This window comes from Gorilla gorilla, chromosome 9 (assembly GCF_029281585.2).
Source record: "Gorilla gorilla gorilla isolate KB3781 chromosome 9, NHGRI_mGorGor1-v2.1_pri, whole genome shotgun sequence".
In the NCBI taxonomy this organism is placed as follows: domain Eukaryota; kingdom Metazoa; phylum Chordata; class Mammalia; order Primates; family Hominidae; genus Gorilla; species Gorilla gorilla.
In genome coordinates, this window is record NC_073233.2 from 18,927,953 (window position 1) to 18,952,934 (window position 24,982).

The following is a 24,982-nucleotide window of genomic DNA, read 5'->3' on the forward strand; positions in this document are numbered from 1 at the left end:
AGATAAGAATTCAGCCTAAAAATGAATAAGGCACACACAAGGTCTCTTCAAGATGTAAGAAGAAGACATTTAGATATATTCTTGTTAAATCCCTGAACTTTAGAGATAAAAATGGCTTACACAACTAAAGAGAACATTTCAGGCCATCACAGGTAAGAATAGCTTGAGATTATCCTACTGAGGTGCTTAAAAAAATTCACAAATCCACAGAACCTGCATAAATTCTCCATTGGGCAACTTTATCTTCAAAGAATGACTCAAGGGGCATTTGGCTTAGATAAACCACAGTTACTTAAAAATAAATTATGTAAGCATTAGGGAAAATATTGATACATAGTAAAATTTAACTTGTATAGCAGCCCTTAAAAATTAGGAGAAAAGATATTTTAAATGTGTGCAGTTCTGTCCATCTTAAATGAATTAGAAGTGATTAGGTGAGTTCCAGTGGTAGGCAACCAATTTCCTGTTAAGGAGTCCAAAGTTGTTTTTTTCTTTGTAGTAGATTAAAATATGAATTTAGATTAATAAAATGATTAGACTGAGTTTTTCCTTTTTTTTAAGTATTAAGGTGTTATGTCATTGCATAAAAAAACTATTGATTTTAAAACACACCATTATATAAAAACCACTCAGAAAGAGAAAAATCACTTTAAGCTATTACTCAATGCTTTCTTGTTGCTGAGAATTTTTATTTTATACTTTTTGAAGGTGCTCATGTAGGCTTATTGAGACATGTAAGTAATCATACTGTGAAGAGCTACAAGCAAGTTCACGCCCGTGGAGACAATGATAACTCTTAGATCTTCCACCAAGCTGGCAGCCATTGTAGGATGCCAGTAAAACACAACCTGACTTTAAGGATGTTAAAATGTGAAAAATATGTGCCTTACAATTGATTAAATATGACACATTAAGTAAGTTACCTTCCAGGTGGGTTTAAAAGGAAAGAAGGTACTTAAAACAGATAAATATGATTGGACCTGACCAGACTGTACTACAGGAATGTACAAAATGCCTTGACTAACTCTACAGAGAAGGCTTTCCAGTCGGAGCACAGAGATGTCCTTGGAGAAGATAGAATTGAAAAGAAGGAGAAAACTCCAGAAGGATAGAGTTCAAATATGACAGGCTAGGTTAAATGCCCCTGGGATCTGGGGATTCAAGTCATGATCATGAGGCTCTCACAGTACTGATGCTGCTGGTGCCACCATAAGGTGATGAGGGGACAGCAGTGTCCCTCTGCTGGTAGGCATCCAGTATCTATTGTTGCAAGAGTGCATGCATGCATGAGTGCATGAGAGACCGAATAACTGAGTAAGTGCATGCAGTAGGGTTGTCTGGGGCCCAGCATAACAGCTGTTCTCTTTTCCCTTGTCACCCTCAGAGAAACTGGAGAGTGAGAAGCTAAATGTGGCTGAGGTCACCCAGTCAGAGATTGCTCAGAAGCAAAAACTGCAGACTGTCCTGGAGAAGATCAATGAAACCCTGAAACTTCCTCCCAGGAGCATCAAGTGGAATGTGGATTGTGAGTTGAACAAAGGAAAGGGGCACCATTAAACAATGCCTGTGGTCCCTGCCATGGGGCTTCCCCAAGAAGCCATCCATAAGCTTGGCAGGCTTCAGGGGAGGGGTGTCAAACTCATTTATCTTTGAACAAGTTGCCCCGCTTCCTCAGAACTTGGAAGAAGTTCCATCCATACCCTTGGGGAAACATAACAGAATGTCAAAATCTCACGTTCCTCTTCTGTAAAAGGCTTTGCATAGAAACCTCACGTGAAATGGGGAAGGGAAGGAAACTCATTCACTGAGCTACTTCTTCTAAGTCCCAGCACAGCCTTTTGAGAAAGCTGTTGTCTGCAGCTTGGAGAGGCTTGGGAAGCTGAGGTCCCCACATTCACACAGCTGAGAAGCAGGGAGCAAGGATTCAGTTCTGTCTATTCCAAAGCCCACGCCCTTCCAATCCCCCTTCATTTTCTAGAAAGAGCAAAGATATGGCTGAAATCATAGGCACTGAAACAAGATGTTAAAATTCAGCTTTTTACAGCTAGCATAGCTCAGAGACCTCAGAAAGCATAAATTATTAGTTTATAATAATTATTAGTTTATAAATTATTAGTTCATTTGCTGCTCCAAAGGCCCAGTGTCTAATACGGACTTAATGAGTCCCTATCAGAATTAATCAGGGGATTAGGTGAATCTAGCAGTAGCAACTGGATTCCAAAGTTTATTGTAATAGATAAAAATATGAATTTAGATTAATAAAATATTAGATTAGACTGTGTTTTGCCTTTAAGTATTAAGGGGTTAAGTACTATGCTTTATTGCGTCTCACTTACACAACTTAAAATCAACAGCCCCCTACAAAAAAAAAATACTTTTCAAACTTGGGAAAGAAAATGGAGTCTTCACCTCTAAAGTTAGAGACCCAGTAACTGCCAGTCACAATCCCTCCAGCAGGTCTCTAACATCTGACACTGGGGCTGAGACACCAAGTACCTCCTCAGCATAATTACACGTTTTTGTGCACAGTGTGATCAGCTGCTTTGCACAGCAGTGACGCTGGGAACAGGGCACAGGGCATTCTTTGCCCGCAGAGGGAGACACCTGAGGGCAGGAGGAGGGGAGGCCGTGCCCTGGGCCCTAGATGCTATCAAGGAGAGGGGCTTTGTTTCACTGTGTTCCAGGAATGCTAGTATTGTCAATGGGGGAGAACAAGGCAGGGCAGGGAGGTTGATGACTAGTTTGGGAAATGTATCTGCATTTTAAAAATCCACAATAGTCATAAACATTAGAGAAGTCCTCTAATGAAGACTGCTGTTTAGTTTGGTTTGATCCTATCTCCCGCTCCTTTGAATATGGACCACCTCCCTGTACCCCTCCAAAAAAAACAAGTCAAACATATTTAACTTATCATGGCACCCAATTTGGGAAAGTCTGAGATAGAAGAACAGAGTCGTTTATTATTATTATTATTATTTTGTAGAGACAGAGTCTCACTCTGTTGCCCAGGCTGGAGGGCAGTGGTGCGATCTCAGCTCACTGCAACCTCCGCCTCCCAGGTTCAAGCGATTCTCATGCCTCAGCCTCCCAAGTAGCTGGGATTACAGGCGTGTGCCACCAAGCCCAGCTAATTTCTTTTGTATTTTACTAGAGACAGGGTTTCACCATGTTGCCCAGGCTGGTCTCGAACTCCTGAGCTCAGGCAGTCCGCCCGCCTCGGCCTCCCAAACTGCTAGAATTACAGGCACAAGCCACTGTGCCCAGCCTAGAACAGGGTCTTTTAAAGCCACATCAAGAACATTGTCTCCAGCGGCTTTGAATGATTTGTTTGGTTTATGCTTACTTTAATTTCTTACGGGGAAATGTGTGCAAGAAAAATCATCACTCGTATTACCATGCTAATCTAGCTTTTCATTTGTTTGTTTTCATTTGTTTGTTTCATTTCACTGTTTCGTTTGTTACTAGTACATCACTGCATCATTTTGCTTGGTCAGGTCATATACACTTTTTTTTTTTGAGATGGAGTCTCACTCTGTTGCCCAGGCTGAAGTGAAGTGGCACAATCTTGGCTCACTGCAACCTTCGCCTCCTGGGTTCAAGCAGTTCTCCTGCCTCAGCCTCCTGAGTAGCTGGGATTACAGGGATGCCCCACCACGCCCACCTAACTTTCGTATTTTTAGTAGAGACAGGAATTCGCCATGGCCAGGCTGGTCTCAAAGTCCTGACTTCAGGTGATCCACCCGCCTTGGCCTCCCAAAGTGCCAGGATTACAGGCGCGAGCCACTGCACCTGGCCCAAGTCATATACATTTTTGTGTTTTGTTATTTTTCGCTTGATCTTACATCACACGTATTTTCTACATTCCCTCGTGGTCTTTGTAGTTAAAATTTTTGATAGCTGTTTCTATTTCATAGGGTAGATATCCCACAGTTGACTTAAACCCTAGGTTGATGCCTATCCTTTTAGGATGTTTCCCAACCTATTTCTAATATCAGATAGCACCAAACTGAATGTCTTAGCTTGTGCCTCTTTTTGCTTCTCTTGAATTACTCCCTTTAGATAAATTTCCAGAACTGAGATGGATTACTAGGTCAGAGGGAATAATTATCTCATCTTGGTGGCTAGCTCCCTATGATGCCTTGGGGCTTTTGAAGAGCTGGGCTTATTTACAAAGTCATAGTGGCTTGTTCCATAAGGAATGTGGCAGGCTCAGCTCCTGGGGGAAAAGCTCTGTCTCCTGTCTCAGTTACCTTCCGTGGATGTAAACCTGAGGACACTGTGGCGCCTGTCCACTCAGGATGAGGGTGGTAGGGACAGGCTGCTGAGTTACCAAGGTCCTTGATCTGGGGCTTTAGGGATTTCTTCCTTTTTTTTTTTTCTAATTCACAACAGTAATTTTCATTATTGAAAATTTACAAAGTGCAGATAAATTTAAATATTAACATTTAACATATGTATTATGCTTATTGTATGTCTTGTACTATTCTAAACACTTTATGTATTTTAATCTTTGTAATCTTCACTCACCCATCTGAAGTAAGAATTCTTTTATTCCCATGTTACAGATGGGAAAGTCAGGGCATAGAGAGGTTAAGAAACTATGAAGGTAAATTTCATGAGGACAGGGACTTCTGTCTTTTCACTGCCCACCTAGAGACAAGAACCGTGAACATTGTGCTGTGTTCTTCAAGTTCTGTGTGTGTCTGTATGTGTGTAATAAGTAGTGTATAATATTTGATATATGTATATATAAAAAACTTTTAGCAAAAATGAGATCAACCTGTTTATGTTGTTTGGAAGATGTATATATTGACAAATCATTAAATATTCTTCCGTATGTCACTTTTAATACTATATAATGTGACATTTTATGGATCTACCATAATTTATTTAACTGATAATGGATTTTCAGATTGTTCTCCATTTTCCCACTGATATCAATACAGCTGGATGCATTCTCCCTGCTTGTAGCCATAATGACTTCTTTAGGATAAATACCCAAGAGTGGTATGTTAGGGCCAAGGGGTGAGAGCATTTTTAAGGTCATAATACATAATGTTAAATTACCTCCAGAAAAATTACACCAATTTCTGTTTCCACTACAGGACGTGTTTGGAAAACTATTTCTAACTCAGCAGCCCTGTTTTAAATACTGCTTTCCAGCCCTAGAGTGACACTCTTAGCCTTGCAGCTGCGGTTCCCGGCTTGCACACTGAGGCCTGGGCGCTTACTCTTATCCCATATGTTCCCTCCTGACTTGACTGCGGGCACATGTTGGCCTCAGCTTCTGTTGAGCACCAGGGAGAAGATTCCCAGGAGACGTGTTGAGAGGCAGCAATGATGAGGGTGCACAAATGTTCAACAGTGGGTAGAATCTGTTTTAATTGAAAAAATGGCATATTTTTGTTCTAAAGAATATTTGAAAATAGGCAAAAAGGCTGGGCGCTGTGGCTCACACCTGTAATCCCAGCACTTTGGAAGGCCAAGGTGGATGGATCACCTGAGGTCAGGACTTTGAGACCAGCCTGGCCAACATGGCAAAACCCCGTCTCTACTAAAAAATACAAAAATTAGCCTGGCATGGTGGCAGGTGCCTGTAATCCCAGCTACTCGGGAGGCTGAGGCAGGAGATTCGCTTGAACCCAGGAGGCGGAGCTTGCAGTGAGCCAAGATTGCACCAATGCACTCCAGCCTGGGCGACAGAGTGAGACTCCATCTCAAAAAAAAGAAAAAAGAAAAAAGGTGGGGGAAGAAACCTATCCGGTGGGGCGCAGTGGCTCACACCTGTAATCCCAGCACTTTGGGAGGCCAAGGTGGGTGGATCACCTGAGGTCAGGAGTTTGATACCAGCCTGGCCAACATGGTGAAACTCCCTCTCTACTAAAAGCACAAAAATTGCCAAGTATGGTGGCATGTACCTATAATCCCAGCTACTCGGGAGGCTGAGTCAGGAGAATCACTTGAACCCAGGAGGAGGTGGTTGCAGTGAGACGACATCTAGTCGTTGCACTCCAACGTGGGCGACAAGAGCAAAAATCCATCTCAAAAAAAAAAAAAAAACAACTATCTTTCCACTCTAGCAGAACTATTTTCATTTTTCTAAATATATTCCTTTCCAAATGTTGGCCACAAGCACATGTTTGTGTGTGTATATGTAGATATACATACATATGTATATGCTTTTATGTATGCATATATCCATAAATGTATATTTATAGCTATGTATATTACACACATATACACATGTGTATATAGATATATACACATATACACATATATATAGCTATACTATCTTAACTATGATTTTCAATGCATGCAAACTATTCATTATGTGTATATACCATAACTTCTTAAAGCAGTGGTTATTCAACTATGGTTGGTCCAAAACTAGGGATTTGCAAGGAGAAACTCTAGCATCACCAAGGAGAAGACAAGAAGTCATGGGTAGGCTGCAGTTAGGACTCCAGAATCCTCACTTTAACCGGAGCAGTTGTACTTTTTTCATGAGTTTTAACTATCAGCTTTTAGAACAAAGGATTTCCGTGCTTAATATTTAAAAGTTTGAAAAATGCTGATCTAAACCATCCTCTTGTTATTGGACATAGTGTTTTCCAGGGTTTTAAAACATCATAGTATATTACACAGTAACATCTTTGTACACGTAGTGTAGTATGTATGTGTGTGAGACTATAGACTATTTCTTTCCAAAAAAAATCCCAGGAGGATAGAGCATTCATTGAATGAGTCTGACATCTATATGATGCTTATGGTATAGCTCTGCATTGCTCACTAAGACAATGGAGATGGTGTACAATGTCACCAGGGTATAAGAACAACTTATTTGATCACAACTTTTCTAGCATTATATTTTGCCATTAAAGGGGAGAGGGGTAGCAAATGTTCTTACAACCCTCAGTGACGCCAGGTGGTGGGCCGGTAGTTCTGATGAGAAGAGCAAACCTGGATTTGCCTCTGATGGTGACCACACCATGTCAGTGGGTCACAGTGGGTCAGTGCCACATCAGGATCTTTTTTTGAGGCTGTAAGTCTGGGTAAAACTTAGTTAACAAGGCCCGAAAGCCCAAAATTGAAACCTTCTGGAAGGCTAGGAGTTCAGAGCAGTTCAGCTTCTGTTTGTGGTGATGGTGAGCTGCTGTTCATAATCAGTAGAAAACCTTCTTTGAAGTAGCAGTGATAACCAGAAACCCTAATGAGTTACAAAGGAATGTCTGAATCATTCTCTTTTCTTAGTGATTTCTCAAAGCTTCTGCTAAATCAGACTCACTGATCCCAGGGAAGACAGAATGACATCCTAATAATGGGCCTAGTGCATGCGAAGTACACAAAATAGGCATTTTTTTTTGTTATTCCCTTAAATGCCCCCTGTAATGAAAAACCATGAAGCTGGTAGGACTGTGAAGGCAGGCAAAATATCTGATGAATCTTCCCTTTGATGAGAAAGAAAGGGAATAAAGCTGGCATGTTTTAGTTGCCTAGGTGCCAGGTAATTTCACATAAGGTATAATAAAAAAAAAAAATCAGCCATTCCTGGGCACCTGTTGTGTTCCAGGAGCATCAGAGAGAAAACTCCCAGGAGACATGCTGAGAGGCAGGAATGATAGGGGCACACAAATGTTCAACAGTGGCTAGAATTTGTTTTAATTGAAAAGATGGCAGATTTTTATTCTGAAGAATATTTTGAAATAGGAAAAAAATTAAGACTATCCACTCTAGTGTAACTATTTTCATTTTTTTTTTTTTTTAATGAAGGCTTTTGGGGAATCTTTACAACCTATACATCCACATAGGTTCTGTTACCTCCATTTGTACAGATGAGCAAATTAAGGCTCAGAGGCCTTCGGTGGCCTACCCTACCCAAGGCCATGTAGCCAGTAAATAAGTGGTAGATTATAAAGTTAGAATTCAGGCTCCAGTCTGCCTGACCCTCTGTGCACCTCACTGAGTCTTTTTCTCCTCATCTAGTGAGAAAACTACAACCCAGTGTGACCCAGCCTTCTCTGGTGTAAATGGCTTGACTTTGAGCACATGACTCAGCAGCTTTGGCAGCCCCCTGCCAAAGTAACATCCCGTCCCAGCTGCTCCTTAAAGGGCATTGCCTACAGTGACCATAGTGACACTCAAGCAAGTAGCATAGCCCTTTGAATGTCTCTCTCATGGCTTCTTCCAGGGATCTTAAAGCCCTGAACCAAGGAAGAGACCTAGTGTTCCTGACTCAGTGTTTATTTATTAAGGGCATGCTTTGTGTGCAGTCTTGAGACAAGGGTAGTAGTGATAATCCAGAGTTCATGGTTAAGTGGGAAGGGAGAGGGAGTGCAGAGCAGACATGCTTACGGTGATTGGAGTGGAGTGGGCAGGGACATGGGACTGGGAGAGAGCTGATCTGAGCTCAGAGCTCAGCAGTTGTCAGGATCCTCATGGGAACCTGGGATTAGAGAGGTGCCACACTGGAAATCTGGCAATAATATGACCCAAGAAGGAGCCCCATGGGACCTGGCAAAGAACTGAGGGGGCCAGTCTTGGTGGCACATCCCTGTAGTCCCAGCTACTCCACAGAGGCCAAGGCGAGAGGATTGCTTGAGCCTAGGAGTTCGAGGCTGCAGTGAGCTAGGATTGTACCACTGCACTCCAGCCTGAGCAACAGAGCAAGACCCTGCGTCAAAAAAAAAGAAAGATTTGAGGGGGCCCAGAGTGAGGCCTGTGATGACCACAGGTGTCCCCTGACCCTCAGGCATGGTATAAAGGGACATTGGGTGGATATATTAGGCTGTTCATGCATAGCCATTAAGAAAGGCTTGAGGCTGGGTAATTTATAAATAAAAGAGGTTTAATTGGCCAGCATCTGCCTGGCAGGGAGGCCTCAGGGACCTTTTACTCATGGCAGAAGGCAAAGTGGGAACAGGCACTTCATATGACAAAAGCAGGAGCAAGAGAGAGAGTGGGCTGCGGGAAGGTGCCATATACTTTTCAACCACCAGATCACATATGAGAGCTCGAGTGTACTTATCACCAAGGGGATGGCACTAAGCCATTCGTGAGGCATCCACCCCCACAATCCAAATACCTCCCACCAGGCCCCACCTCCAACACCGGGGATTACATTTCAGCATGAGATTTGGGCAGGGACAAATATCCAAACTCTATCAGTGGGGTACTACTACACTTTGAACATCTGCTTATATTGCCTAGAACCTGAAAGAAGATGCTGTAATTTTTCAATCTTCTTTCATTTCAGCTGTTCATGCCAAGAGCCTGGTGGCCATCTTACACCTGCTCGTTGCTCTGTCTCAGTATTTCCGGGCACCAATTCGACTCCCAGACCATGTTTCCATCCAAGTGGTTGTGGTCCAGGTAAGACAGATAACACTACAAACATCTGTGTCTTTAAAGAGTCGTGGAGGTCGAGTTCCTATGGTGCGTCGAGTAGATCATTAGAAGGATGGCTGCATGAATGTTGAGTGAGCCTGGGTGTGCAGTATATTGGGAGGCACTGAATGAGCTTTCTGTTGCATGTTGGCTTCCCCTGGTAAGTGTACACAAGATGGAAGAGCATGTGCTTGTGTATAGATAGCTTTGTGTGGGGTATGTGCCTATGGTTTATGTGTTTTTGTCTGTTCTGTGTAATGTGTAGATGAGGGTGTGTGGTATGTATGTGAGCTCTGTGTCATGGGGTCAGGAGGAAAGGTATGTGGGTGTGTGTGTGTGTGTGTGTTTGTGTACAGGAGTGTACAGGTGCCCTGCAAACCATGGAGAACCATAATATTTTGGTTAAACAAATGATACTTAGGTATGGGGAGAACGATATCTGTGCATATAAGGGAATGTGTGTGTACATGTGCATGCGTTTGAGAGAGACCCCAACTGGCCATGTCTGTATTGAAGGCACTGCCACTGTTCACCCACTCACAGAAGCACAGCTGGGATCTCAAGTCATCTTTTCCAGATTGTTGGATGGAATTTCCATTCACATATGGCTGTGTAATTTCCACAATGAGGGTGTGCTCTCTCCCTGTGACTATCTCACTCCGCTCCTAACCCCATTAAATACCCAAATTCAATTTTATTTTCCAACTTTATACCCATTTAGCAAAAGGTCATCCTTTTGTTTGCTTGTTCCTGTTCTTTTCCAAATAAACATGCAGCAAAGGAGAGCTCTCCATCTAAGCAGCTCCCTGGCAATCCAGGCTCTGGAATAGGGAATGGTAACAGTGGCTCTGCCATCCCTTGATGAGAAAAAGCCTTGAGGGCTGGTAGACTTTGCCCTATCAGACCAGGCCAGTTTCCAAGACAAAAGGACTTTGAGTTGAACTTTCAAGGATCAGCTGTCAACAGGAGGAGACAAGGAAATGGTCCTCCTAATCAACTGATCAGTTGTCCCCCAGTGAAAAACTATTTATTCCACACCTCTGGGTACTTAACTCCACTAAGCATTAAGAAGGTATAACAGGAATATGACACCTCGGCCCTGCCTGCTGAGGAGATAGGACTACAAGTAAGAAACAGAGAGGGCTCATAGAAAATGGGAATGTGTGTGGCTCAGATACCGAGTGCCACTGGCCAAAAGGTCCTAAATGTCCTCGTTATTGAGCTCTTCACTTGTATCAAACATGGCACTAAGCATTTTATGTCTGCTGTGGATATGTGGCCAACTCAGACTACTCTGGTTCAAGCATCTTCCTAGTGAGTCCAGGTCATCTCTGTCATGTTATTTTTACCAATTAATAATGTGTGAATGCAATTCTTTATGTTTTTAAAAACTACAATTAGGGAGGCAGAGATGAATAGGTGGACATGGTCCCCATAGGTGGGAGCACAGAGGATTTTTAGGTACATGTCACTATACATTTGTCAAAACCCATAGAATGGACAGCACCAAGAGTGAACCCTAATGTCAGCTATAGACTTTGGGTGATAGTGACAGTATCAATTATAAGCTCATCGGTTGTTAAAAGTGTATCATTCTGGTGTAGGATATTGAAAGTGGGTGAGGACAAGTATGTGTCAGGGCAGGGAATATATAGGAAATCTCTGGAAATGTCTGTACCTTCCTCTCAATTTTGCTGTGAACCTCAGACTGCTCTGGAAAATATAGTCTGTTTTTTTTTAATCATGGTTCCTGGAACAGTTCATGAAAGAGTACTTTAAAAGTGACCACATATCACTAACATTGAAATTTTTAAAAATTATTTTCATAAGTAAACATACTGCTGTTATATTCATTTATAATAGCTCTCTTATCACTAGAGGAGATAAATACTTTTATTTAAATTGCCCTTCTATATCTTCTCTTTTGTGACAAATCCAGTCCAGTTCTTTGTGCATGAATTTGTTGAACATCTTAAGACTTTTCTTATCAGCTAGAATAAACAGCCCTCTAACAGAAATAATAAAATCTGCCTGTTGGAATTACTACAGACTGAACGACGACTGAAAATGTGAGCAGGAGAGAGGGGGCTTCTATTTTGAAACAGTGGTCATTGCAAGCCTGTGTCTCCTGCCTTATTTTGAGCTCAATTATAGGCCATCAGAAGCCTGTTGTCGGTTTAATTTCTCCTGTAGGCTGTTTTGTTAGCATGAGGGAGAAAAGAGGACATGTTCCATAAAATGGCATTAATGCACGTCAGGTTTTATGGGGTGTTTTTGCTTTATCAGGTTGAACAGGCACAGAAGCAAGACTCAGAATTGGTGGTGAGTCACAGACTGAACCACAGGGAGAACTCTTTAGGGAACAAATAATGGGTGGAGGTGAATCAGGATGCTGTGTGAGGGGTTATTGAACCCAGATTTCTTTTCCATTCTATGCAGAAGCATTTAATTTTGCATAAAGTTGGAGATGAGGTTTTATGTCTATGAATGGCCATGCAGGACAAGGACACAGATTCCATTAACCCCACATGAAAACACTGCCTGTGTTGAAACTGCATGTGGAAAGAAGTCCTGATTTATCTTCACCTGGTCCTCTTTAAATGATAGATTTTTTTTTTCTTTTACCTCCTTTTTTGTTTTGATTAGTCCATTCTTAATCTAAGCCAGATAGACTCTTGGCCTTATCCAGTTCTTCCTTTCTTCTGTAAAAGTATTTTGCAAGGACGCTGGGTTCTGTGGAACTTTGGGCAGGAGGCTCAAGAAGGCAGGGCTCAGATGAGCCACCCAAGTTCAGAGGCTCCTTCCTTCTTCACACTCATCTCAGCCTTGGGGAAGATGCATTTGCTTGGTCAATCGCTTGCTATGTCACAGCATCCTCCAGGTGTCTGGTGCTGGTGGTGGAGGGACGTAGTAGAATGAATCTCCCTCCTCACACCCATCAGAAAGTCTTCCTGCACCCCAACATTACCTCCTTCGTCAGCTCCCATGCCCACACAGTGCTTTTTAAACCCTCCAAACTGGCACTCAGAGCTGCCCCCTGACTGATGGCAGCTGCCCTCCCCTGGATGGCCTCTGGAACACATTTGTGCGTCCTGCCTCTGCCTCTTGGCTGGGGCCATTCCTCCCATTGAAATAACCCCTTCTCAGTGTTCAGCTCCAGGGCCCCCTCCCCTTGGAAGGTTTCTCTGACCATTCTAGCTAAGTGCTTGCTCCTGGCCTGCGTTCAGCACTTTGTGCCGAGGGTGACCACGTAATCTATGATTCATAACACTTTTGAGATGAAAGGGAATCTTACTAATATGCTGGGACATCAGGGATAAACCAGGACTGTTTTGGGGAAACCATTCTCAGGTGTCTACTTCGTCTATCCCGATTGACTTTAGCTCCTCAAGGGCAGAAACTATATCATATACTCCATAGTATTTGTTCTAACTCCAGCACAGGGCCTCGTACATAGAAGGCACTGATTAATGAAATAAACAAGAAAGAGGATAAGTTGATGGGAGAAGTGTGGACAGATGGATGGATGGATGGATGGATGGATGGATGGACGGACGGACAGACGGACGAGTTTCTAACATGCTTAACCTTTTCTCAGAGAATAAGCTAGTTACCTGAGTGAGGACTTACTACTTATTTAAAAGCTCCCATATTTATCAGTTAAAAAAAAAAAAAAACCCTCTGCCTCTTGTCTGAATTCTGAGTTGGCCTCAGTTCCTCCACCCAGCCCCCCAGTTAAATGTGTTTCTCAGCTTCCCTCTGTGGCCCCAGCTGGAGGGCAGACACACCCTGGCCTTCATTTCCATTTGGTTTATCGTGGATTACTCCAGGAGGCAAACAGTTTGCTTCCAGCAGAATGTCTTCCAATAAAGAAAGGAAAGATTCACCATCCAAGAAACAGCCTACTTGTTTGGGCTAAACACTAATTGCACTTGCGTCCTAATGGTTCAGTCCAGTCCCTGAAAATCAGGACCTCCTTTCACTTCCAGCATTATCTTATCTTGGGTGCATTTCTTAAACACCAGTAACTTTCTCATTATCAGGAATGCTCATCAGTGTTTCTGTATTTTTCTAAAGCATAGTTTTCTCTTCTCCTCCCAACCCCTTTCCCCACCCCCATTTCAGAAACGAGAAGGAATCCTCCAGTCTCGGCAAATCCAAGAGGAAATAACTGGTAACACAGAGTATGTCAACACCATTGTTGCCAGCGATTCTGTAATGGAACACAGATGTTTCTCTGAAATTCATCCATTTGCTGATATTTAGTTTTCATTTATTGGGATTGCAGGAGGGATTAGACTTCAGCCAATGATTATAGTTTAGCCTTTTCCATGCATTCAAAACATGCCTCTCAATGCTTAAGGTACAAACTTGGGTGGGGAAGTAGGGAGACGGAATTAGCAGTGATTGAAAAATTCTAATTTTGTGCCACTCCAGGAAAAAGTGTGCCCAAAAAAAGCCAACCCAGCATGACATCGTCATGCCATAAACACTGGGTTGAATTTAAATTGTTAACCTTCAAAAGGACGTTTTTCTTCCTTTTCTGAATCTGATTTGGTCATGTGCCATGACCCAGAAAGCCTCTCTACCTTAGATTTGTCTTTTGGTTTGGGATGGGTTTTTTTTTTTTCATTTATTTTTAGAAATTGGGATATCAGAACCTATCAAAATTTTGCCATGGGGAACAGGAGTTTTCTCCTCAAGCAGAAAAAAAATTCATAGTGTGGGGTGAGTTTGTGATCCCGAGAACTGAACCCTGGCCCCATGCAAAGTCAGGCAGTTAGCTTTCAGCATCCCCTGCTCCCCAGACTTTTCTCTGAGTCCCCCTTGAACAAGAGCGGCATAGTGCAAAGAGCAGAGGCTGCTAAGCCAACCCAACTTGAGTTCAAATACAGGCTCTGCCACTTACTCACCACGTGAGTCCCTTAACCTCTCTGACCTCAGTTTCCCCACCCAGAGAGGTAGGAAAGATTTATTGTGGTCACAGCTGTGACTTCGTTCCCTTGCCCTCTGTAGCTGCTGTTCCATCTTTTCTCCAGCACAGCTGACCCGTACCTGCCAAGCCCATCCAGTCTCTAGGAGGTTCCTGCCCTCTGCCCAGCCATGGCTGACAGGAGTCTGGGGCACTGCCCGTCTAGATCACATTGTGTACATGGCTTAACAAGGACTAAGGGGCGTGGGCATTCCAGGTCGAGACTAGGGGCCAGAGATGTAAAGTGGCCTTTCCCAAGATGCCCTGTTTATGGCCTATAGAGACCCCATCAAGCAGCCTCTGTATCACCTCAGAGGCCAGTCTTGGTAGCTGAAGGGTCAACTGATCTATAGGGCACACCTTGGCCTTGGTTCTGTGAGGGATGGGAGGTGCCAGGCCTGTTGGGAAAGGAGAATTCCTCACTGTCCCACCGCCCACCACCCCTCTCCTATGCTGGGCTTGCCTGTGCCCACTATTTCACCTCTGGGAAAGAAGACGACAGAGCAGAGAGGAGCATGGCCTGGGAGAAACTCCCAAACCAGGGAGTGTGAAGTTTCAGATTATTGAACAATCTCTCGGATGCATGTTATGCTTTCTATGGTCCCTCTCTCTGCCACAAAGACATAAACATGGATGCAATGTCCTAATAATGACAACACAGTACAATTTATGGGACACTTTCCTATCTATTGATATTGATAGTAAACACATGAAGCCATGATTACACCCCCTAAAACCCCACAGCCCAAGGGTGAGGAAGGAGACTGTGCCCTTGGTTTATCCAGCACTTAACTCCAAGTTCATTATTCTTTCCAGTGCACTACTTGCAAGTGCTCACTTAGTGGGTGACAGGTGTGCTGATGGATAAACCAATATAATAATCATTATGAGAACCAAAAGTGTATTTGGAAAAAAGTGTTTTGAGCATTTACTACGTACTAGGAATTATGCTAAAATATTTCTAGATATTAAATCATTTAATAATCACAACATCTGATTGAAGTATTTACCATAATTATCTTCATTTTAGAGATGAGAGACCTGGTGCCCAGAAAGGTTCATTAACTTGCCCAAGGTCACTGTATGAGTTTTTTTTCACACTTCAAAGACATACCCGAAACTGGGAATGAAAAATGGTTTAATTGGACTTACAGTTCCACATGGCCGGGGAGGCCTCAGAATCATGGCAGGAGGCAAAAGGCTCTTCTTACATGGTGGTGGCAGAGAAAATGAGGAAGAAGCAAAAGAGGAAATCCTGATAAACCCATCGGATCTCATGAGAATTATTCATTATCATGAGAATAGTATGGGAAAGACCAGTCCCTATGATTCAATTACCTCCCCCTGGGTCCCTCCCACAACACGTAGGAATTCTGGGAGATACAGTTCAAGTTGAGATTTGGGTAGGGACACAGCCAAACCATATCAGTCACACAGCAAAAAAATCACTCAGTGCAATTTAAACCTCAATGATCTGTCTTTAAAGCTTGTGCTCTTGATACTATGCTGCTTCTCTGCTATGAGTGTGGTTCCAGTTCCCGCACTCTTTGAGAAAACCTACCCTGGGTCAATGGCAGGTACATCTTGGTGGGTACTACAGGGTGGACAGGAGAGAGACAAAGCTGACCTGCCCACAGCAACCTAGGCAGTAAAATTCTGCATTGAGGGGTTGCTTGAGCTCACTCGTAAGAATTCTAAGATTTTCTGGTTGGAAATCTTCAGCCCCTGAGTCCAATATTCTTTAACTGCAGGCAATGATATGATTTTATTTAAGGCAAAAAGTGATTCTTTAGGCATCACTATGCCAGGCTTTGCATTACACCACTATATGGGTGTAACAGAGGGGGGAAAATGGGTGGTAATGTGGTAAAGTCTCAATAATTGGAGGCCGTGCAGAATACAATGCCAATGGAAGGAGGCTTTTTGAGCTCCTCAACCAAGGGCAGGTGGGTGGCAGGCAGCATGGGGTGGGCTTCCAGCAGTGATGGAGTGTCCTTTCAGAGGACTGGCCTCTTATAAGGGACAAGAGAAGAGTCACACTATTTTCTTTCTCTTTTTCCTCCAGGGCTCTTTCCGGGAGGCATGGTAAGTCACATAAGATTGTCCTCTGGCACTGGTGGCTGCACTGGGGCTTTAGTTAATTCTGCAGCAGCTGGGAGGAACAGGCTCTCAGCTTGTCACCTGGATATATGTCTTCACCAGCCTGGGTGACATGGCCAATTGGGTTGGGAGGGACAGCTTACTGGCGGGAAGAAGACTACCTACACCTGCACAGTTGTCTTGAAAGTTATCAGGCCATTGACCTTGCCATTTACAAAGCACTTTTGTAGCTATTGATGTTCACAGTAAACACATGAAGCCACGATTACACCCCCTGGGACCCCACAGCCCAAGGATGAAGGAGGAGATTATGATCTTGGTTTATCCGGCACTTAACTCCGAGTTTATTATTCTTGCCAGTGCACTACTTGCAAGTGCTTATTTAGTGGGTGATAGGTGTGCAGATGGATAAACAACAATCAAAAAGAACCAAAAGTGTCCTCAGAAAAAAATGTTTTGAGCATTTACTATGTCCTAGGAAGTATGCTAAAATATTTCTAGGTATTAAATCATCTAATGCTCATAACATCCCACTGAAATATTTACTGTAATTATCCTCATTTTAGAGATGAGAGACCTGTAGCCCAGAAAGATTCATTAGCTTGCCCGAGGCGTCTGGATGGGTCCTGGGCATTTTCAGGGCAGTTTTGCTCTAATTGTCTCGTGGAAATAAAGGAAGACATGCATGAACACAAGGACTGTCCCCTCTCCCCACTCTGTCCTTCTAGAGACTGTCTTCTCTTTCTTCCCTCATCGCAGCTCTTATCTCTTCCATTTATCACGACTGGGTTTGTTTGTTTATGAAGTCCATGAATGTTAGGGATCACCATCCCCTTCCTGGTAGTCTCAGATTTACCCACTGGTGCCAGAGTTGGAAAAGGCAGGCCTCAGAGCCTCGCACCCTCCCAGCCCCAGGTTCACCTTGGAGACCCTTCTCCTTTCCTGAGTCAGATCCCTTCCACTGTGTCACCTCTCGGTTCTGAGAACACGGAGGCTGCAGCAAGGAGAATCCCTGCAGGGAGCATGGCTTTGCTATTTTCTATGATCCTGATATTTACTGTGGGTAATATTTTGAAATATTTCAATCATGCTAAAAATTATTCACTTCAGGAGAACATGTCAGAGTTTACAGAGCACGCAACATGCTTGTTCTCACACTTCATCCTCATGACAAACCTGAGGGAGGGTTATTTTTAAAATGACATTTTATAGAAGAGGAAACTAAGGCACAAAGAGTTGAAGTGGCCTAGATCACTTAAGAGGAAGAGCTCATATCCCATCCTGGAGCTCCCTGGCTCCCAGCCCTCTTCTCTGTACCCTCTGCCAGCTTGTTTGTCATGGGTCTCCTGTTTTTGAAAATTGGGGGGTGAAATTATTTAATATTTGGATAACATTCTCCCTCTACAGAGGTTCAGAAACACCTGAACAATGGCTAAGTTAGGATATAATGGAATACAATGAAGGGAAATGACTAATCCCGGGTCACACTACCTAAAAGAGCCCTGAGCCTGCCCCGGTCCAATAATGTACACACGCATGGACACAGACACAGGCTCCCAGGGTGAGAATCACCCCAAATCTTAGCCCCAAATCACATTCCAGAGTTCCCAGCACAGTCTATACCCCAGAGGCTTCCCATCGGTAGTTGACCTTGTGACCTTGAGAGGCGCGTGGCTCTGGGACCCAAGGTGGGCTTCCCTGCCAGGGATCGGCTCTTGTGCTCCACATTGTGTTTCCCTCTTTTTCAGAACGTGATGCCTTTGACACCTTGTTCGACCATGCCCCAGACAAGCTGAATGTGGTGAAAAAGGTGGGAAAGGGGTGCCTGGGATGGACAGAGGGAAGCGAGATGCAACAGAACATTGGGAAAACCCATCCCTGCAGCTTGCGAGCTTCCTGCCAGAACTGGTGGCATCACCTAACCTCTGCACACACAGGGCTTTCCCCCTTGCCATCCATGTACCTGTCTGTTCCTCACTGGATGTTGCACCTGGGCCTTTTCCCCTCCATCAGCATGAACAGCCTGTCTTCCCACCCAGGCTAACCCCAGCAATCTCAGCCTTCCCCGCTCCTCACAGAATTCCCTGTCTCCCTGGCCTAGGCACCTGTGTGGAAGAAGGGACAGGAAGGAGAGATCCAGTGGAATCATTTTATCTCAGTTCCCCCACCCAGACACTGGCTCAGACACTCCACCTATCATTCGGCCTCTTGGGACCTCCTTGTTCCTTACACGCCCTGAGTTGTATGGGACTGCAAAGTCGAGCCTGTGGCCCTCCCTGTGCAGTCAAGGGCCTTTGCAGAGAGAGCTCCTGGGCCCGGGGCTCTTGGCTGGGCCTGATCCCCTGCTTTCACCCTCACCCTCGCCCTCGCCCTCACGGGAGTCACGGAGCAGCCGCAGGCTTCTGCACTAGTGCGAGTCCCCAGCTTAGGGCCTGCTTTGCTTCTCTTTTAGACACTCATCACTTTTGTGAACAAGCACCTGAATAAACTGAACCTGGAGGTCACAGAACTGGAAACCCAGGTGGGTGACAGACCCCAGCACAGGTAGAGGCAGGGCCCTGCCCTACAGCCCCTGTTCCAAGTGGCCCACCACACTTGGCCAGGAGGGCTTTCCCAGCTGAGGGGGATGAGGGCATGGGAATCTGTCCTACTCTGAGGGGTGGACTGAGTCTCTGTGGATTTTTTCCAACTTTTTATTATGAAAATTACAAGAATGAATACCCATATAGCCTTCACTGGGATGCACCGATTGTTAATATTTGGCCACACCTCTCTCTTTCTCTGCACCCCTAAATGCTTGAGCATATGTCTCTCAAGAACAAGCACATTCTCTTAGGTAACCACAACACAATTATCAAAGGCAGGCAGTTTTAACATAATACATTAATCTGTTTAGATTGAATCATATGAAATTGCTGACATTCGACTGTTTTTGTTTTTTGTTTTGTTTTGTTTTTTGAGATAGAGTTTCACTCTTGTTGCCCAGGCTGGAGTGCAGTGGCAAGATCTCGGCTCACTGCAACCTCTGCCTCCCAGGTTCAAGCGATTCTCCTGCCTCAGCCTGCCAGGTAGCTGGGATTACAGGCATTCGCCACCAAGCCCGGCTAATTTTTTGTATTTAGTAGAGACGGGGTTTCACCATGTTGGTCAGGCTGGTCTCAAACTCAGACCTCATGTGATCCACCCACCTTGGCCTCCCAAAGTGCTGGGACTATAGGCATGAGCCACCGCGCCCAGCTGACTGTTCTTAACCTACTAAAATGGCAACATCATGTGGTTAGAAAAAACACTCTGTTCAGATTTTGCCAGTTGTCCAGTTTGCTCACATGCTGCATTTACTTGTCACGTCTCTTTAGTCTCTTTTTAACGTAGAACAACTCCTCGGCCTTTCTTGTTGTGGCATTGACACTTTTTGAAGTGTTCAGGCCAGTTGGTTTATAGACTGTCTTTTCTGCACATATTAGATTCAGGTCATGCATTTTCATTAACAGCACACCCCAAGTAAGGCTGTGTTCTTCCCGGGGCATCCCAGGAGGAGGCACTCTGTCCATTAGTCCCACTGCTAGTGATAACTTGGATTATTTGGTTAGGATGGTGTTCACCGGATTTCCCTATTATAAAGTTATTTTTCCTCTCTTTATACTTAACTAATCTTTATTGGGGAGATATTTTGAGCCTGATGAATCCTGTTTCCCCACCTCCTTTCATTCTTGGTGAGCTTCTGCCTTATACTTCTCTTTCAGTCATCTGGGTACCTCCTTTTATTTTAAAGACAAATGCCAGCCTGTCACTGAGCTCCACCTGAGTGTGTCTAGACTGTGTGAAATGAGCTTCATGTACTCTTGTAGGAAATAAGGAATGTTCTGGAAAAGTGACGCTTCCTTGAGTGAGCTAGAATGGGCCCTGGAATGATCAGCTCCGTTTTCAAGGGCAGGGAGTGCTATGACAGGGGTCACTGCCAAGCACTTTGGGTCTCTACAGTTTTATCTACGATTCCTACCAAGTCAGTGGAACCAGCCATGGGAGGTGAGGAGCAGTCTAAGCCTGGCACTCAGAGCTGTGAATGACCCCAACCCTAACCCAAGGTCACCCCTGAGCTCACAGATTGGATTCTTTTACTCCTAACTCCTTCTCACCACAGCTTGAATGAAGCCCAGTTGCTCAGCTCCCACCAGAAGGGCCTTGATTTTGACAGACTCTGGGGTCTGCTCTCCATGTCCACCTAGGGTGAGTCATGCTCAGGCCGTTCCCACCTGAGTTGCAGGCCTGATGGATGGAAGCTGGGAGGAGCTACCCTTTTGTTTTTGAGACAGGGTCTTACTCCTGTCATGCAGGCTAGAGTGCAGTGGCACAATCACGGCTTACTGCATCCTCAACTTCCCAGGCTCAGGTGATCCTCCCACCCCAGTCTCCTGGGCAGCTGGGACTACAGGCATGCACCACCATACCCGGTTAATTTTTTTGTATTTTTAGTACAGACAGGGTTTCACCATGTTGCCCAGGCCAGTCTTGAACTCCTGAGCTCAAGCGATCCGCCTGCCTCAGCCTCCCAAAGTGCCGCGATTACAAGCATGAGCCACCGCACTCGGCCAGGAGCTGCCTTAAGGCAAGCCCAAGCTCAGGGTCTTATGCCCTTAGTGACGGCTGAGCCGCAGCCCGGCTCGCTGGCTACCTGGAAAGCTCTCTGAGCAGACTCTGGGCTCCTAAGGTGATTCCAAGAAATGTGGCCTTCTGTAAACCCCAGCAGCTATATACACTCATAAACATTTGGTGGCCCAGCCTCCTTTGAAAGGGTTCTAGAATGTCGGATGTGCATCTGACCTCTATGTCTTTGCTAGGCCATCCCCCCTACCTGGAATCCCTACTCCTCCCAAGGTCCATCGTCCCCGGCCTCCACAAGCCTGTCCTGAGCCCTCAGTGTATGCTCACTTCACCCAGCCCTGAGCAGAACACCAGCAGCCTCCGCACTTAGCTGAGGGACTCTCCTGTCCCTTGGGCCTGGTTTCCCAACCAATCTGGCCTCTTCTGCCTAGGAAGGGACCGGGCTGCAAGCCTCCTGCCAGGGCCCTCAGCACATAGTTCTGCTTTTGCCAGCAAGAGCAAGTAAGTCATGTCCTGATTGCTTTGTTGTTCTCCCAGACAGTAATAGCAATATTTAATATTTATTCAATGCTACATGCCTAGCAGTTTACAGGCCCTCTCTGCATATTTAACTGGCTTAGTCCTCACGATAACTCTGTGACGTAGATACTATTCTATTACCATCCCTGTTTTACAGATAAGACATATGAGTACAGAGAAGTGACATAACTTGCCCAAGGCATATAGCTAGTAGGTGAGAGAGCTGGAATTTGCACCTGGGAGGCCTGGCCCCAGAGCCCACATTCATAACAGCTGCACTCTGCTGCTGTAATACTGAAGAGAGATGGGAGAAAGAATGCCCAGCCCTGTGTGACACTAGTCCTTTCTCTGTTCAGAAAGCACAGATCTCCCCAGGAACCTCATGCCATTCACCTTGGACATCACCTCCCCCTCCTCCCTCTGTCCCACTCTAGCCAATCCTGCTCATCCTCAGCTCTCCACTCAGGCTCTGTCCCCTCCAGAAGACTCCTCTGATGTCTTCAGTGCTTGTGGGCGACCTTTCTCAACCTCACTCAGGCCAGCGAGCTTCCTTCCATCAGAGCAGCTGTGCCTTGCCCCCACACCAGTTTCCCTATTAGACTGTGTACTCCTCCAGGGCAGGAGCCACACTGACCACCCCCCACCCCCCACCCCCCGCCATGCTCTGGTCCCCTTGCCTAGACCAGGAGTTGGTACACAGCCTCTGTTCAGTAAATGCTGGGTCAGCTGAGATCAGGGCCTGGGCTTGTGGCTCCTGTGCCAGCCAGACGTGGGGCAGAGCAGACCTCCTTGTCTCGGGCCACTGCCCCTACCCCCCAGCTAGCAGCCTGGCTGGGGTGGTAGGCTTCAGGTGGCATAGCACAGAAGTTGATGGGCCCCCTGGATGGGGATTGGCTGGGAGGCTCAGGGGCCAGTGCCATCACCTGGCTCTTCCTCCAGTTTGCAGATGGGGTGTACCTGGTGCTGCTCATGGGGCTCCTGGAGGGCTACTTTGTGCCCCTGCACAGCTTCTTCCTGACCCCGGACAGCTTTGAACAGAAGGTAAGGAGAAGGGACATCAAGGGAGGCCCTCTAGCCCACATCCCCTGACTCATGTGCCCACACCCATGCTGGGGCTATCCAGAAAAAAGGCAGAAGCTTCCCCTCTGCTCAACGTCTTCAGTGCCTGGAGGTGGGACCCATTATAAGAGCTGAGCTGGGAAGGAGCTACCTGCAGACCACTGGGCATCCCTGACTGCCTTTCCCTTCCCCTGAAGCCTGGCCCTGGTCCCCTGCCCTGTGTTCCTGTCAAGTGCCCCAGCCCAGCCTCCTCTCTCCCCAGAGATGACAAGGAAAGTGACTGTGAAGCTGGTCAGACCTGAGGCTCATGCTTAGCCTGGTTCTGATGGCCTCTCGTAGGCTGCCACATCCTGCTCGCTACACAAAGGCATTTGGTCCACAGCAGAAAGCCTGCTCTGCCTGTTGAACATGTCCTGCCATCTGATTCTTCCAGACGTGTGCACTGACACCCCCAATTTGAAGTCCTGGCAGTTTACACAGGAACACAGTAGGATATGAAGGGAGTTTTGTGCTTCTCCAGGACTGCTTCTCCCAACAGCAAGCTAGGATCAGCTAGCTCACGCTCCAGGTGGCCTGCCCATTTTGGTAGCCATATTTCTCCTTGAAATTAGTTCAGCCTCTGTCCCTCTGGCTACAGTGCTGGGCTCCTTCACTTCCCAGGGCCAGGTCCTGGGGCTCCTGGGTGTGCAATGGTACATGCTGTCTGCATCTCTCTTGCCAGGTCTTGAATGTCTCCTTTGCCTTTGAGCTCATGCAAGATGGAGGGTTGGAAAAGCCAAAACCGCGGCCAGAAGGTACTTTGCTCTTTCCTGGGTTTGTGACAACAGAGTGAGACCCTCTCCCTGCACATGAGTACTCAGATTTTGTAGCAGAGGGAAGCATTTTCTGAAGCCTTCATTGCTGGGGAAGGTGAGACTCGGTGCAGCTGCTCAGTCTCAGAGACCCTTTGTGAGCTGCCAGCTGTGCAGCCAGGGGAAGAAAAGAATCTGAAATCCCACACATGCCATGCATGGGATCGCGGGGATCAGGGACCGAGCAGAACTGCTGCTGCAGGAACTGCCCTGTGCCCAATTTCCAGGTTTTCCTGTCCCTGCACAGGGTGCTGACCTGCCAAAGAGCTGTGTCCCCGCCAGTCGGGGTGAAGGTGCAGCGCAGACAGTTCTGGGCTGAGCAAAACTGCTTCTCTCCTTACAGATGTGGAGCTCTGCCTGCTCAGACTCTGTCTGAGGACAGGCCATGATTTGTGGGGTTTGGGTTGTAAATATAAGTCTGAGGGGAAATGCAGAAGGAACAAGTGCTTCTGCAGCCCTTGCATACTCATGCTAGGAGTGCACACGTGCATTCGTGAGCAGAGGAGGCACACTTCTCTTAGTAGTCTTGGTACGGATGTTTGCTTTCTGCCCCTTACTGACTGAAGTATTCCATTTCACCAGAGCTGGCAGGTCACCACTGTGTTGCAGATAATCTCCTGCATATGTCCCCTGGGAACACTGAGAATGCCATCTATGGCCCTTTTGCTCGCACTTTTCTGGTAGTTTACAGGCAAGTGGAGGAGTAGGAATGGTGGGCTCTCATGCCCCCTTCCTGCCTCTGCTCTGAGCTCCTCTATCCAAACCCCCACCTAGAGGGGGCCATGCCCTGGTCTAGTGGGCTTCAGACCCTGTAGACCATGATATAACAAGAGGGGTAAGACCTTCCTGAACCTCAAGGCACGTGTAGCCAACCAGGGAAGAGAAAAGTTGCAGCCAGTTAGCAAAATGAAATGACAGTCATGGGAACTGCTACAAAAGAGGTACAAGGAAGAGTCTGTGAGGACTGAGGAGGTGATACCACTTCTGTCTTGGGGGAGGAACAGTTTGATGGAGACAGTGGGGCTCAACCATAAGGACCAGGTAGGGCTTTGGTGTATGGAGACTAGGAGAGAAGTGTGTGCATGCCAGACAGAATGACAGCATGAGCAAAAGTCCCCCCTGGGGAGGAATGGGGACCCTGTCTCATGACTCCTTCCAGACTCGTTATCTATTGACTCTAGCCAACAAAGGTCAACTCCTGTTCTCATTTATTACCACCTTGTCCTAAGCCCCTGGTCAACTGAGACCTGGGGGAGGGCCTCTAGCAAGGCTGGTGTCCCCCTGGGGCTCTCTCTTTGGCAAGGCCACTCCAGCCTTCCTAATGCCATTAGGAATGGACTCTTCTTGTTCTGTGGGCAGATGATGAGCACCCTGCTTCTGGGAGGACAGACACAGTGAGAAAGTTCTGACCATCATTTTGCTTCCACTTTCTTCAACCACTTAATATGAAACTTCCTGGTTACAGATTGGAAGTACTTCTGATATTTTAGAACTG

The 24,982-nt window shown here is 45.8% G+C and overlaps 1 protein-coding gene across 1 annotated transcript in view; it reads left to right on the plus strand.

The window, feature by feature from the left end:
- The window catches only part of PARVA (parvin alpha), a 156,275-nt gene that overhangs the window by 121,195 nt on the left and 10,098 nt on the right, over positions 1-24,982 (plus strand). Inside the window, exons 5-12 of the mRNA XM_004050716.5 lie at positions 1,385-1,525; positions 9,254-9,369; positions 13,510-13,568; positions 16,422-16,441; positions 18,205-18,266; positions 18,909-18,977; positions 22,517-22,618; positions 23,358-23,430. Coding sequence (XP_004050764.4) covers positions 1,385-1,525; positions 9,254-9,369; positions 13,510-13,568; positions 16,422-16,441; positions 18,205-18,266; positions 18,909-18,977; positions 22,517-22,618; positions 23,358-23,430 — 642 coding nt within the window. The remainder of the gene's footprint in view (positions 1-1,384; positions 1,526-9,253; positions 9,370-13,509; positions 13,569-16,421; positions 16,442-18,204; positions 18,267-18,908; positions 18,978-22,516; positions 22,619-23,357; positions 23,431-24,982) is intronic.